Consider the following 12484-nt stretch of genomic DNA (forward strand, 5'->3'; position numbering starts at 1 on the left):
GCAAGTTACTTACTAAGCTTTCTGTGCCTCAACAGGAATAATGTATATTATACTATACATTATAAAGATTAAAGATATTTTAATATTATCTTTATTTATAATATATATATAATATAATTATAAAGATTGAAGTCCTGAGAAAGCTTCTGCCCAATACATAAGTTTTTTTTTTTAATTAGTGTCATCTAAATGGTTTTCTTTGCTTGTTTAGACAGAGTTTGGCTCTTGTTGCCCAGACTGGAGTACAGTGGCACAATTTCGGCTCACTGCAACCTCCGCCTCCTGGGTTCAAGGGATTCTCCTGTCTCAGCCTCTTGCGTAGCTGGAATTACAGGCACCTACTACCAGGCCTGGCTAAATTTTGTAGTTGTTAGTAGAAAAGGGGTTTTGCCGTGTTGGCCAGGATTGTCTCGAACTCCTGATCTTATGTGATCCACCCACCTCAGCCTTCCAAAGTGCTGGGATTACAGGCGTGAGCCACCATGCCTGGCCAATATCATCTAAATGTTAATGATTATTATTCTACTGTCCCATGCTGCTCATTTTAGATTTGTCTAGAATTTGATCTCTGTTTCCTCTAGCTATCAAAACTATAAGAGCAGAATTTAAGAAATCATAATCCCGTTCAGGAACCTGAGTTTTCATTTCTATTACAAAGGAATTTCACCCAGGCTCACCCTGGCCGACAGGAACCAAGCATGAATTCTGTCAGGTAAGGCACAGCTTTCCTGTGGTCTCTGAACGTGGCTAGGTTATAATAAGAGATGTAGAGCTACGCACCAAACCCCTGCTCCCAGAGCCTGAAAAGTGGTTGAGGGTGCTCAGACTCGCACATAGGAAGCAGAGAACAACATTGTTGAAGACAGGGAAAAACAGTTCAAGCTCTTATTTCCGTAAGTATACAACTTGCTCTTAGCCACTGGGGAAAAATGTGGGTTCTCTAATGACATATGGAATGAAAAAAAAACATTGAATTAAGTGACGGGGCCATGGATTCTGTTCTTGTCCCTACCATTGACTTGCTGTGTGACGTTGGGCAAGTCACTTAACCTATCTGTCAGTTTCTTCCCTTCTTAAGTAAGGCAAGGAAAATCTGGCCTTCCTGCCTCACAGGGCGTTTCTGAGGATCAAACGAGAAAATATTTGGAAACTCTAGAGGTTATACAAATATACAAACATCACACTCTGGTCTCATCATTCCTTCCTGGGGGCTGAGTCTCTGGAATGCCAGATCTGTGAGGTCCGTGTTCTCATGCTCTTTTCTCTCTCAGACTCAGTGACAGAAGCTGAACACACAGACCCCAAGATCTGGGAACCGGGATTAGCTGTGGTGGCAGGAACAGTGTAGAGACTTGAGAGCTGATTCAGCAGCCCCAGTGCAGGGTTGGGGCTGGGTCCCCAGTGCCTGCCTTGTCGCCACTTGTGGTTTTATTTGATGCTGCAGGAGAAGGAAAGGGGGAAGAACCTTGCCAAGCTACCCGCTTCCTCCTTGACTGTGTTCCGCTTCACTCCCTTCTTGGCTTCCATTCTGATTGCATGCCAGGGGGATGTAGTACACAATGCCTCTCCTTAGGTTTGCGCCCAGAGTGCAATGAGGATGGCCTGAATTGGCTATCCCTTTAGTTTGGTTTCATGGGAGCCTGGGTTTGAACAGAGTTCTCTCTGTGTGTGCGTCCGTGTGTGTGTGTGTGTATGTGTGTGTGTGTGTGTCAAATGTGTGTAGAGATCTACATTCTAAGGCCAAGCTGTCTGATACAATAGCCACAAGGGACACAGGGCTATTTAAATTTAAATTAATTAAAATTAAAGGAAATTAAAACTGTATTTCTCTGGTCACACTAGCTCCTAGTCACACATTTTAAGTGCTCAATAGCCACATGTGGTGTCATATGAATAGGGAGCTGGAGAGTAAGGGTTGGGAGGTGCGGGGTGTGCGTATGTATTTGTATAAGACCGAAATTGACTATTGTAAGTGAAGACTCGTTAATTTTGTGAAGAACAGATTCTTTTGCTAGAACGATGCTTTAATATTGTTCATATATTTCAGGTAGTGGCATTGTGATTTCAGATTTCAGTTGTCCCCTTGTTGAAATTATTTTGGTTTGGGGTCATTGTGGGAACTAAGCACATACTGTTTTCCTGAATGTTACACTGAGAGCTTCACTTAAAATGATAAGTTTCACAAATACATATAGGACCAAAAGATTCTTCAAGCATTTCCTCATTTGGTATCTCCTTGATGTTTCTTTCTTCCCTGCCCATCGTGGTCCCTGAGCTTCAGAAAAGACTATATCTCGTGTCTCATGCAGAAAGAAAACCTGTGATGGTTTCTACAGATTTCTCTCTTTTTTTTCTTTTGAGATGGAGTCTTGTTCTGTTGCCAGGCTGGACTGCAATGGCACGATCTCGGTTCACTACAACCTCTGCCTCCTGGGTTCAAGCAATTCCCCTGCCTCAGCCTCCCGAGTAGCTGGAACTACAGACAAGTCCCACCACGCCCAACTAATTTTTGTATTTTTTGTAGAGATGGGGTTTCACCATGTTGGCCAGGATGGTCTCAATCTCCTGACCTCATGATCCACCTCCCTCGGCCTCCCAAAGTGCTGAGATTATAGGCGTGAGCCACCACGCCTGGCCAGATTTCTCTATTTTGATAGCAGGGGATTGCTAAATTATTCTCCAACTCTCTTTCATTATTTGTTTATCTCCTCTGCCTCTGAGGAAATCCTGAATCATGATGAACTTATATGCTGGAGTGCATCTCCCTACTTCCTATAAACCCCGCCCTGAAAAGAGAAAATGAGCCACCCCTGAATTCTTACCTGGAAAGGTATAACCAGATTGACAGCTTCTCCAACTCTGCGGATATAGGTTTGCTTCAGGTGTCTTGGGATGCGAATCTTTGGAGGTTCTGAGTGAGGGTAAAATAGCACAATTTTGCAATCAGTATGGTGTCCTGAAAATAGCCTTCCAGAAGCAAAATGGCACGGTGTTCACCAGTGTACCCTTGTAGTCATATCTCTGCAATAAAATCTGAGATGTACCACTAACAAACGATATGTGGTAACTGGTTCAAAAAAGATTTTTTTTTTCAAGCAGAGATATTTTAACAGTTTGATTCAGCAAAATTTATCCCTGACATCCTTGGCTTTATTACAACTTGTTGTTGTTGTTGTTGTTTTGGACAGTCTCGCTCTGTTGCCCAGGCTGGAGTGCAGTGGCGTGATCTCAGCTCACTGCAACCTCTGCCTCCCGGGTTCAAGCAATTCTTCTGCCTTAGCCTCCCAAGTAGCTCAGACTACAGGTGCATGCCACCATGCCTGGCTAATTTTTTGTATTTTTAGTAAAGATGGGGTTTCACCATATTAGCCAGGCTTGTCTCAAACTCCTGATTTCGTGATCCACCTACCTCAGCCTCCCAAAGTGCTGGGATTACAGGTGTGAGCCACTGCGCCAAGCCAAAAAACACCATATTTTCTCTTAGGGCCTTAAACATATTATGCAAGCTTTTCATAGTTGCTTTTTTTTTCCAGACAAAGTCTCTGTCGGCCAGACTGGAGTGCCATGGTATTGCTCACTGCAACCTCCCCCTCCTGGGTCCAAGCGAATCTTGTATCTCAGCCTCTAAGTAGCTGAGACTACAGGCATATGCCACCATGCCTGGCTAATTTTTTGTATTTTTAATAGAGATGGGGTTTTGCCATGTTGGACAGGCAGGTCTCGAACTCATGACCTCAGATGATCTGCCCTCCTTGGCCTCCCAAAGTGCTGGGATTGCAGGCATGAGCTACAGTGACTGGCTAGTTATTCATAGTTTCTAACAGTGAGTATATTTGCAGTGAACATTCCACAAAAAATCTATAGGCACCACATTAGCTGGGAGGACTGTCCATTCTTCCTTACCAGAAAAAAACCAAAATGTTAGCACTCAGCTAGCTATTTAGGTGACTCTCTGGGAGTTTGATAGTAACTTTCTCCCTGTGTAACTATGGTGAAGTACATAGCAGGCAACCCTGACCCACTGTGTATTAAAACTCATTGATTGAACACCATGAAGGTACTAAAGCATGTTGCTGCAAATCCATCAGGAGCAGGGAGTCAAAGGCTCATCAGCTCATGGGGATGAAGCAGTTCTCCTGACTTATTTCCTCAAGTAAAAGGAGCTTCTATGAAAAAAGTCACCTATTCATTCTCCGACTCAGTTGTATGGTGCTTTTCCTGGGGACAACCATTGTACTGCAGTGAGCAGCCTAAGTGCTTCAGACGTATTTTGCATTTCATTGTCACACAAGTCTAGAAAAAAACCATACTCAAGGGCTAAGATTTGATGAAAGTTACTATTCTTATTTTTGTTTTGTTTTGTTTTGTTTTGTTTGAGACAAGGTCTTGCTCTGTCACCCAGGCTGGAGTGCAGTGGTATGATCTTGGCTCACTGCAGCCTCTGCCTCCTGGGTTCAAGTGATTCTCCCACCTCAGCCTTCTGAATAGCTGGGACCACAGGCATGTGAAACCATACCCAGCTAATTTTTATATTTTTAGTAGAGACATGATTTTGCCACATGGCCCAGGCTGGTCTTGAACTCCTGGGCTTAAGTGATCTGCCCATCTTGGCCTCCCAAAGTGCTGGGATTACAAGCATGAGCCATTGTGCTCAGCCAAAATTAATTATGTTTATGCTTCATTAAGAACACTCTAAGGGCCAGGCTTGGTGGCTCAAGACTGTAATCCCAATACTTTGGGAGGCCAAGGCAGCTGGATCACTTGAGGTCAGGAGTTCGAGACCAGCCTGACCAACATGGTGAAACCCTGTCTATACTAAAAATACCAAAAAAAATTAGCCGGCATGGTGGTGCATGCCTGTAATCCCAGCTATTTGAAGGCTGAGGCAGGAGAATTGCTTGAACCCAGGAGGCAAAGGTTGCTGTGAGCCAAGATTGTCCCATTGCACTCCAGCCTGGGCAACAAGATTGAAACTCTGTTCAAAAAAAAAAAAAAAAAAAGGCAGACTGCCAAACTGGCCCTTTTATTTCAACTGTTGAGTGCATGGTGGTGAGGAAGACAAGGCTGGCTAGTATGGTTCCATGGCAATGACTTGATTCATGCTAAGGTAGCAACAGTTTTACTCACCTTCACTTTTATACTATCGCTGCAGATGTCAAAACATTGAAAGCCACAAATAATATATTCGTATTATTATGAAAATGGTTTTGACCCTGCAGATCCATTGGAGGCACATGGTTGCTGCAGGGATTGTTTGCATGGTTGCATTAACACTCTCTCCACTGTGAATAGGCAGCCCGGCCAGAGTTGGCTCCTGGAACCAGGAGAGGTTAACTAACTGGTCCTTAGAGTGCCAAGATAAACCTGAAGGTGATCTCCTGCATTGCCTGAAGAGAGCTGTTCTGTTAAGTTCTTACTCATAGGAAGCATTAACAAAATATCAAAGGAGTAACAACAAAATAGGAGGTTTTGAGAAAGAAAGTAGTTCAGGCCAGGTGTGGTGGCTCACACCTGTAATCCCAGCACTTTGGGAGGCTGAGGCAGGCAGATCACAAGGTCAAGAGATCGAGACCGTCCTGGTCAACATCGTGAAACCCCGTCTCTACTAAAAATACAAAAATTAGCCAGGCATGGTGGCAGGCACCTGTAGTCCCAGCTACTCAGGTGGCTGAGGCAGGAGATTTGCTTGAACTTGGGAGGCCGAGGTTGTAGTGAGCGGAGATCGCACCACTGCACTTCAGCCTGGGCAACAGAGCGTCTCAAAAAAAAAAAAAAGTTTGAAATAAAAAAAAAGCAAACAATGTAAAAGGGAGTCTAAATTTTGAAAGCCTTGTCCCCTACCTATGATTTCCTTCACAAGAATGGGCTGAGAATAGTACTTGGGCTCACTGGCACCAGCTGCATTAACAGCCTTCACACGCACAAAGATCCTCGCATCTGTCGGCAGACCTGTGATGGTGAACTTCGTCTTGTCAATCAGCTCTGTATTTGCAACTATCCAGTTATCAGCTGAAGTCCATAAAAGAAAAGGAAAAGAAGGAGAAAAATGTTTAGTGAAAAAAATGATCTTAACCATTACAGTCAACTCCAAATTGGCATTTTACTCATAATAAGAAATCATTTAGAGAGATTAAGACTTTGGTCTGGACTCGTACTACATGAGTGGACATTTTTCATATATTAAATAAAAAACAACCTAAAATAGCTAATGCTAATAATAGGAAAAATAAACAATCAGATTCTGCTGTTTCTGAAAAATTTCTTATTCAGCATGAAAGCATCCTGAATAATAGTAACTCTCCAAAAGAATTTTGTAGCAGTTTTATTCCAATTTGGTTTTATAATGATTCATACAATAATGATAGCTAGCCATCTATACACATTAAAGCTCAGAAAAACAGGAAAAGGCTATCTTTACGAATGAGAGACACTGACCTTTATAGTCATATTTTTTATATATATATATATATATATATATATTTTTTTTTTTTTTTTAAGACCGAGTCTTGCTCTGTCACCCAGGCTGGAGTGCAGTGGCAAGATCTCAGCTCACTGCAACCTCCACCTCCCAGGTTCAAGCAGTTCTCCTGCCTCAGCTTCGAGAGTAGCTGGGACTATTAGTGCATGCCACCACACCCGGATAATATTTTGTATTTTTAGTACAGATGGGGTTTCATAGTGTTGCCTAGGTTGGTGTCAAACTCCTGAGCTCAGGCAATCCACCCACCTCGGCCTCCCACAGTGCTGGGATTACAGGTGTGAGCCACTGTGCCCAGCCCCCTCCCTTTTTTTTTTTTTTGAGATGGCGTCTCTCTGTATCACCCAGGCTGGAGTGCAGTGGTGTGATCTTGGCTCATTGCAACCTCCACCTCCTGGGTTCCAGTGATTCTTCTGCCTCAGCCTCCTGAGTAGCTAGGATTATGGGATTACAGGCATGCACCACCACGCCCGGCTAATTTTGTATTTTTAGTAGAGTTGGGGTTTCTCCATGTTGGTCAGGCTGGTCTCAAATTCCTGACTTCAGGTGATTTGTGCGCCTCAGCCTCCCAAAGTGTTGGGATTACAGGCGTGAGCCACCGCGTCCATATAATATATTTTTATCTTGGTTGATTTATTATAGTGAGACACTAACATGGGTATAGAAAACCTGATCATGTTTACTCACATTGATGAAGAGAAAAAGCTTATATCACAAAGAGAAAACACAGTTCATGGGCTGATACCTCATAAAGAGTTGGTACAATTCTATCCTTGCAACCAAAATCTAATTTTTAAAAAGTTTTTGGTAGCTTTGTGTATAACATCAAGAGAATTTTAATCCAGCATCCAGGGCTTACAAATGTTTCAGCATCTAAAAGTTAGTGTGCATTTTGCCCACAGGAAGAAAGAAGATTTCAATCTAACATTATTAACTCACTGTTCCCTCTCCCCCAACTCTAAGGATGTGAGTGAGTGTGTGTGTGTGTGTGTGTGTGTGTGGTGAGTATACTTCATGCTTGGTCATCTAACATTCCCAGAAACATTATAATATAGTAAGAAAGTTTGAGAGCTTCACGGCATACTTTACCTGGCAGATCAAACGCAGCCTCCCCATTTTCATCAGACTGTTTTGCTGATGTACCTTTGAGAATCCATCATTAAAATTAATTAAAGACACCCACTTTCACACCAGAAGAATATCGTATCAGCAGTCAGCATTCTCTGTTAGTAAAGTATGCAAAGTGTGCAAAGAGATTTGTCCTCAGAGCAGTGACGGAAGAGACCAAACGTGTTAGGGGGGTTCCTCAGGAGAGCACAGCCTGCTCTGTGCAGACTGCGGCTTCTGTCCTGAGGCACCTGCCACAGAGAAGAGGAGAGAAAAGAAAAGAGAAGAGGAGAAAGGAGGCTGGGACACCTCCAGCGGTGGGAAGAAAAGATAGAGGAGAACGAAGCAAGATCCTGAAGAAAACGGAGGAGCAGGTCCTGGAATCCGCCGGGGAGCAGCGCACAGTGAGACAGTCTATCCTTGTCCCTGTCTCTGCCACCCCAACAGAGGAGGATTCTCCTGGGTCCCCAGAGAACACAGTGCTCCCACAGTGGAGCTCCCTCATTTGAGACTGGGAGTGCGGGCCCTTGGGATAAGGCCAGTCCTGTTTCACTAGGGCCCAAGTTCTGAATAGAATTGAAGGCTGCCCCAGCAGCTCAGGAGGCAGCCCTGGTTCCCATGACAATGAACTCTGTGTCAAGAAAACACATTGAGCCTGCCCAGGTCCCTGCATCGCACATGGGTGGCTCGTAGGGTGGTCTTGGGCGTACAACAGTGGTTTGGGATGATGACTTTCTCAGTATTAGGAGAGGAGTGGGGGTATGGGGGACTGGACTGGCTGTCCCTTAGAACCTTTGCCTCTCTCTTGTTCTAACCCTACCAGGAGTATCAAGGAGAAAGAGCAGGCAGCTAGAATATCCTGGCAGCTGGGAAGGCATGTGGAGAATAAAAATTCCTTATGTTGAAAAAGAGATACATCTTTAAACAAACAGTCAGCTTGGGAGCTTCCGTGTTGGTATTTTCATAGTCGAGAGACAGTGGATGAGAAAGTGAAAATAAGAGACTGAGAAAACATATACAAAAGAGTGAAGAACTAGCAAAAGAGACATGAAACAAGACCAGAGGGGAACAAAAGTAGCCCATCTCTTCACGTTGGAACCACTTTAATTGAGGGAAACACAGACAAAGAAGATGGTGTCCCGGGGGATGGGGAAGGAATATGTAAGTTATTTAACACGTGAGGAGAATTTTTAAGAAAGGAAAGAAAGAACTTGAGTGCAGAAAGAAGACAGAGTACAATGCTGCAGGCATTAAAAATATAATAAAACAAAAACGAAAGAAAGGCAGAGTCCAAAACAACACACGATCTTAAAAAACAAAGAATTCTCTTAGAGAATAAAACCTGACGTCTCTAAAAGCATTAAACACTATAGAAAATTAGTCTGGAGGACAACAGCCATTAAAAGAGAATGAAGAGTCGGCAGCCACATAAAGAAAATAAGAAAAGACTGCAAGAAGAAAGAGATACACGTTATGAGAGAACTTCCATAGAAAGCTTGTTCCAAAACATTACTCGGCAAAATATATACATAATAATGACTGTGTACATATACATATGTATACACGGATATACATATGTATCTACACAGACCACACGCAAAATTATGTAAAATACACTTCGTTGTATTTTATCTAAGGTGGGTAACATCAAAATGACAGCCATCTATCATTTTGCTGTATCTTCTTACTTTTTAAACCTATCAGAAAGAAAAGAGTAAAGAATTTGCTCGATTCATACATACACAAAAGGTTTGTGCTCAAAAGCCACATCACACATAAGGTTGGGATATTCTGCTAGCTGGACAATATAAAAAAAAAGAATGGAGTGCTCATGATTTTTTTAAAAGAAGGGGAAAATGGCAAACAAATAAACTGAAGTGCTCAAGAAGGTACTTGTTGCATTAGTGACACTACCCCGCTCCCTTGCTGGGTTAACCCTGGGAAGTTTCTGACAATGTTTCCATTGGTTTTGGTTAGTGGTTTTCAAATCCCGGAGAAACCAAGCGTAGGACTCCGTGTGTGGAGTACAGGCTAGAGGGATAGAGGGGTATCAGGATCCTTCATCGTCTCTTTTGTTTTCTTCCCTTCAGAACAAAGGTGAGCATTTCCACAGGTGCCCCAATCCAGGGGCCTGGGATTTCTTTTTCAGCAGTTTTCTCTTCATAGGAAGTTTCTTCTCCATAGCGAGTTTCCTCCATGGGAGGTGCATTTGTGCTCACATTCCTGATTTCCCAAATGTGCCCCGTAGCCTCCGTCCTTCATTTGGAGGATCCATATTAAAGTTTGGTGTCCAAAGATTTTTCTTGGAGGTGAAGCCTTGGGCTACTGTTTGTGGAATGTGAAAAAGTTTCCTGGTTGATTGTTTACCAGGAAACAATTGTCTAGAATGGAGCCCAAGTCCAGAGCCATTTTCAAATGTCATTTCTTTCTAGTTACCGCAAATAAGAAACCAAGAAACACGACAGGATTTTGGTAAATTTCACATTCTTTTGGTTTTCAGGTAATTCTGGCCCATATTTTCTTCTGTCATTTTTTCTTTTTCTATTATCTCTATCAGTGGTTTTAAAAAGTTATGGCCTTGTTTCTCTTCCCCTCCTAAATTTAACTGATTACATATTTTTTTTGAGATGGAGTCTCTCTCTTTGTTGCCCAGGCTGGAGTGCAGTGGCGTGATCTTGGCTCACTGCAACCTCTGCCTCCTGGGTTCAAGTGATTCTCCTGCCTCAGTCTCCCCAGTAGCTAGGACTACAGGAGCATGCCACCACGCCCAGCTAATTTTTGTATTTTTTTTTTTTTAGTAGAGATGGGGTTTCACCATATTGGCCAGGCTGGTCTCGAACTCCTGACCTCGTGATCTGCCCACCTTGGCCTCCCAAAGTGCTGGAATTACAGGCGTCAGCCACCACACCTGGCCAACTGATTACATTTTTGTATCCCCAACGCCTGAGAAAAGTTACTACTACATATTGAACTTACTTCTTATATGCTCTAGGATTTAATGCTGCTTCCTTTAAAACTAAGAGCAGTTCTTAATTCTTCTTATTTTTAGATGAAGGCAGGTTATGATCACTAGCCAAATATGTAGTCTCTTTTTATTACCCAGAATAGGCCACTCTTTTGATAGTTAACTTTGGCTCAGTATAGGTTTTAGAATTTCCAACTGGCTTCATTGTAACTAGACTTTCATTTTGCTGTGGTGCAATTCAGTTTCACCAGTTCAAGAAGTGGAAGTCCCTGAAGTTTTGTTGCAATCTCTTCTTCCCATGTCTTAGTTCAATTACGGCATCCAATCTGGCAGCCTGGCCAAGGTATTTTTGAGATATCAATTTATAAGCACCAAGAACTAAAAAAGGGCTTAGTTTTTATACATCTCAGAAGGACAACATTGGCTTAATCTTATTTTCAGTAGGAAGGTGATGCATTCTTAATAAAGAGAGGCAAAAGAAAGGGGAGGGACATATCTCACCTACCGATGACAGTATTCGTTTTATCTACTGGTTGTACTTACTTCCTTCAAAGCAATACTCTAGCACATAGCCATCTAAACCTGCCGCACCAATCTGGTCTGGGGGGCGCCACTTCATCGTGACAGTCGTGTCAGTGACAGAGTCCACAGCCAGAAGAGTAGGAGGGCTTGTTACAGCTTAAAGATAAAAGAGACAGAAAAGAATAAACTATCAACAACACAGCTTCTAATATAGGAACCGTGATAAAATCAACTGAGATACAAATAAAAATAGACACAAAAGCCCTACATCTTAATGAAATTCAGTTAAGACACCTGGAGCATGGTTGCATGCAAGGCAAAGATCTGATCGATGTGAGAATTTTGGAAATGCTTTCATGTGTTTTTTCCAAATTGAGAAACTGGCGTGGGAAGCTAGAAGACCCAAGGAAGTTGAAGAAGTCAAGGTTTGGGATCTAATAATCTAGAATAATTTTCCTGTTGCTCTCTAATTTCCAAGTGCAAACTCTTGTATTACATTTTCTTTCCATTGAAAAAAATACCTCATTGTCATAAAATAATGGAGATATCTTTCTTTTCTTTCTTTCTTTTTTTTTTTGCCTTCACTGAATTAGCTTTTTGGATTCAACAGGTAACATTTAAGGTGTGACCGTAAAGCAAAGAAACCAGTTTCCAAGTGTGGCCTGTTGAACTAATCTCAATTTGTTTTAGTGGCAGTTGTTTATACTGAGAAGTTGGGTTATATTAATAGCCTAATACCTTCAGAAGGGCAAATGGAGGGTAGTCATGTGTCCATGGACTCAGCAACATGTTTTCAGTGGGTAATGGCAACCAGAGCCACCCACAGTCAGCACTAGAATTCTGGTAATGAATTCCAGGGCCTATGTTATGAAGTTATTCAACTTGACCAAACCTACTTTTTAATTTCTTAGACATAAAATTGTTCCTGTTTCCAAGCTCCTGCCCACCTACCTAACTCTAAGAAGCATCTAGGCCTGTTCCAGTTAGGGATCAGAGAGAAAGCAGTCATACTCTGGGGCACTGATTTCCATGACAAGGACTCATCTCTCTTGACTTACCCAAAGGAACAAAAGGCTTGGAAGGCATACTGGGCTTGGAGATGCCGATGGCATTGACTGCAAAGATGCGGACCTCATAGGCTACACCTTCAATCATCTTCTTGGGCTCAAAAGTTGTTTCTTTGCAGAGATCAAAATTCAGCCTCATCCACCTGGAGCTTTGTTTCTTCTTCCTCTCAATAAAATATCCTGCAGGTATGCAAAATGAAAACTATTAACTACACAGCTATAGTGCAGGAACTGTGATAAAATCAACTGAGATACAAACAAAAATAGACACAAAAGCCCTACATCTAGGTCTTCTAAATTAAACTTTGTCAGATATTAGAAGTCCTTAAAATTTTGCCTTTTGTT

At 42.4% G+C, this 12484-nt stretch overlaps 1 protein-coding gene across 8 annotated transcripts in view; it reads right to left on the reverse strand.

Moving 5' to 3' along the window:
- The window catches only part of MYBPC1 (myosin binding protein C1), a 100758-nt gene that overhangs the window by 13633 nt on the left and 74641 nt on the right, over positions 1 to 12484 (reverse strand). For 7 of the 8 annotated variants that reach the window (XM_064379921.1, XM_064379919.1, XM_064379920.1 and 4 more), the window contains 4 exons: positions 12131 to 12319; positions 11094 to 11228; positions 5842 to 6009; positions 2823 to 2911 (listed from right to left, as the gene is read on the reverse strand). In XM_064379921.1, the coding sequence (XP_064235991.1) occupies positions 2823 to 2911; positions 5842 to 6009; positions 11094 to 11228; positions 12131 to 12319 (581 nt within the window). Of the gene's footprint in view, positions 1 to 2822; positions 2912 to 5841; positions 6010 to 7567; positions 7622 to 11093; positions 11229 to 12130; positions 12320 to 12484 lie in introns of all 8 variants that reach the window. The other variant, XM_064379926.1, reaches the window with a different exon arrangement.

The sequence above is a fragment of the Aotus nancymaae genome, unplaced genomic scaffold (genome assembly GCF_030222135.1).
Source record: "Aotus nancymaae isolate 86718 unplaced genomic scaffold, 86718_ANA_hifiasm-v0.15.2.pri h1tg000021l, whole genome shotgun sequence".
NCBI lineage: Eukaryota > Metazoa > Chordata > Mammalia > Primates > Aotidae > Aotus > Aotus nancymaae.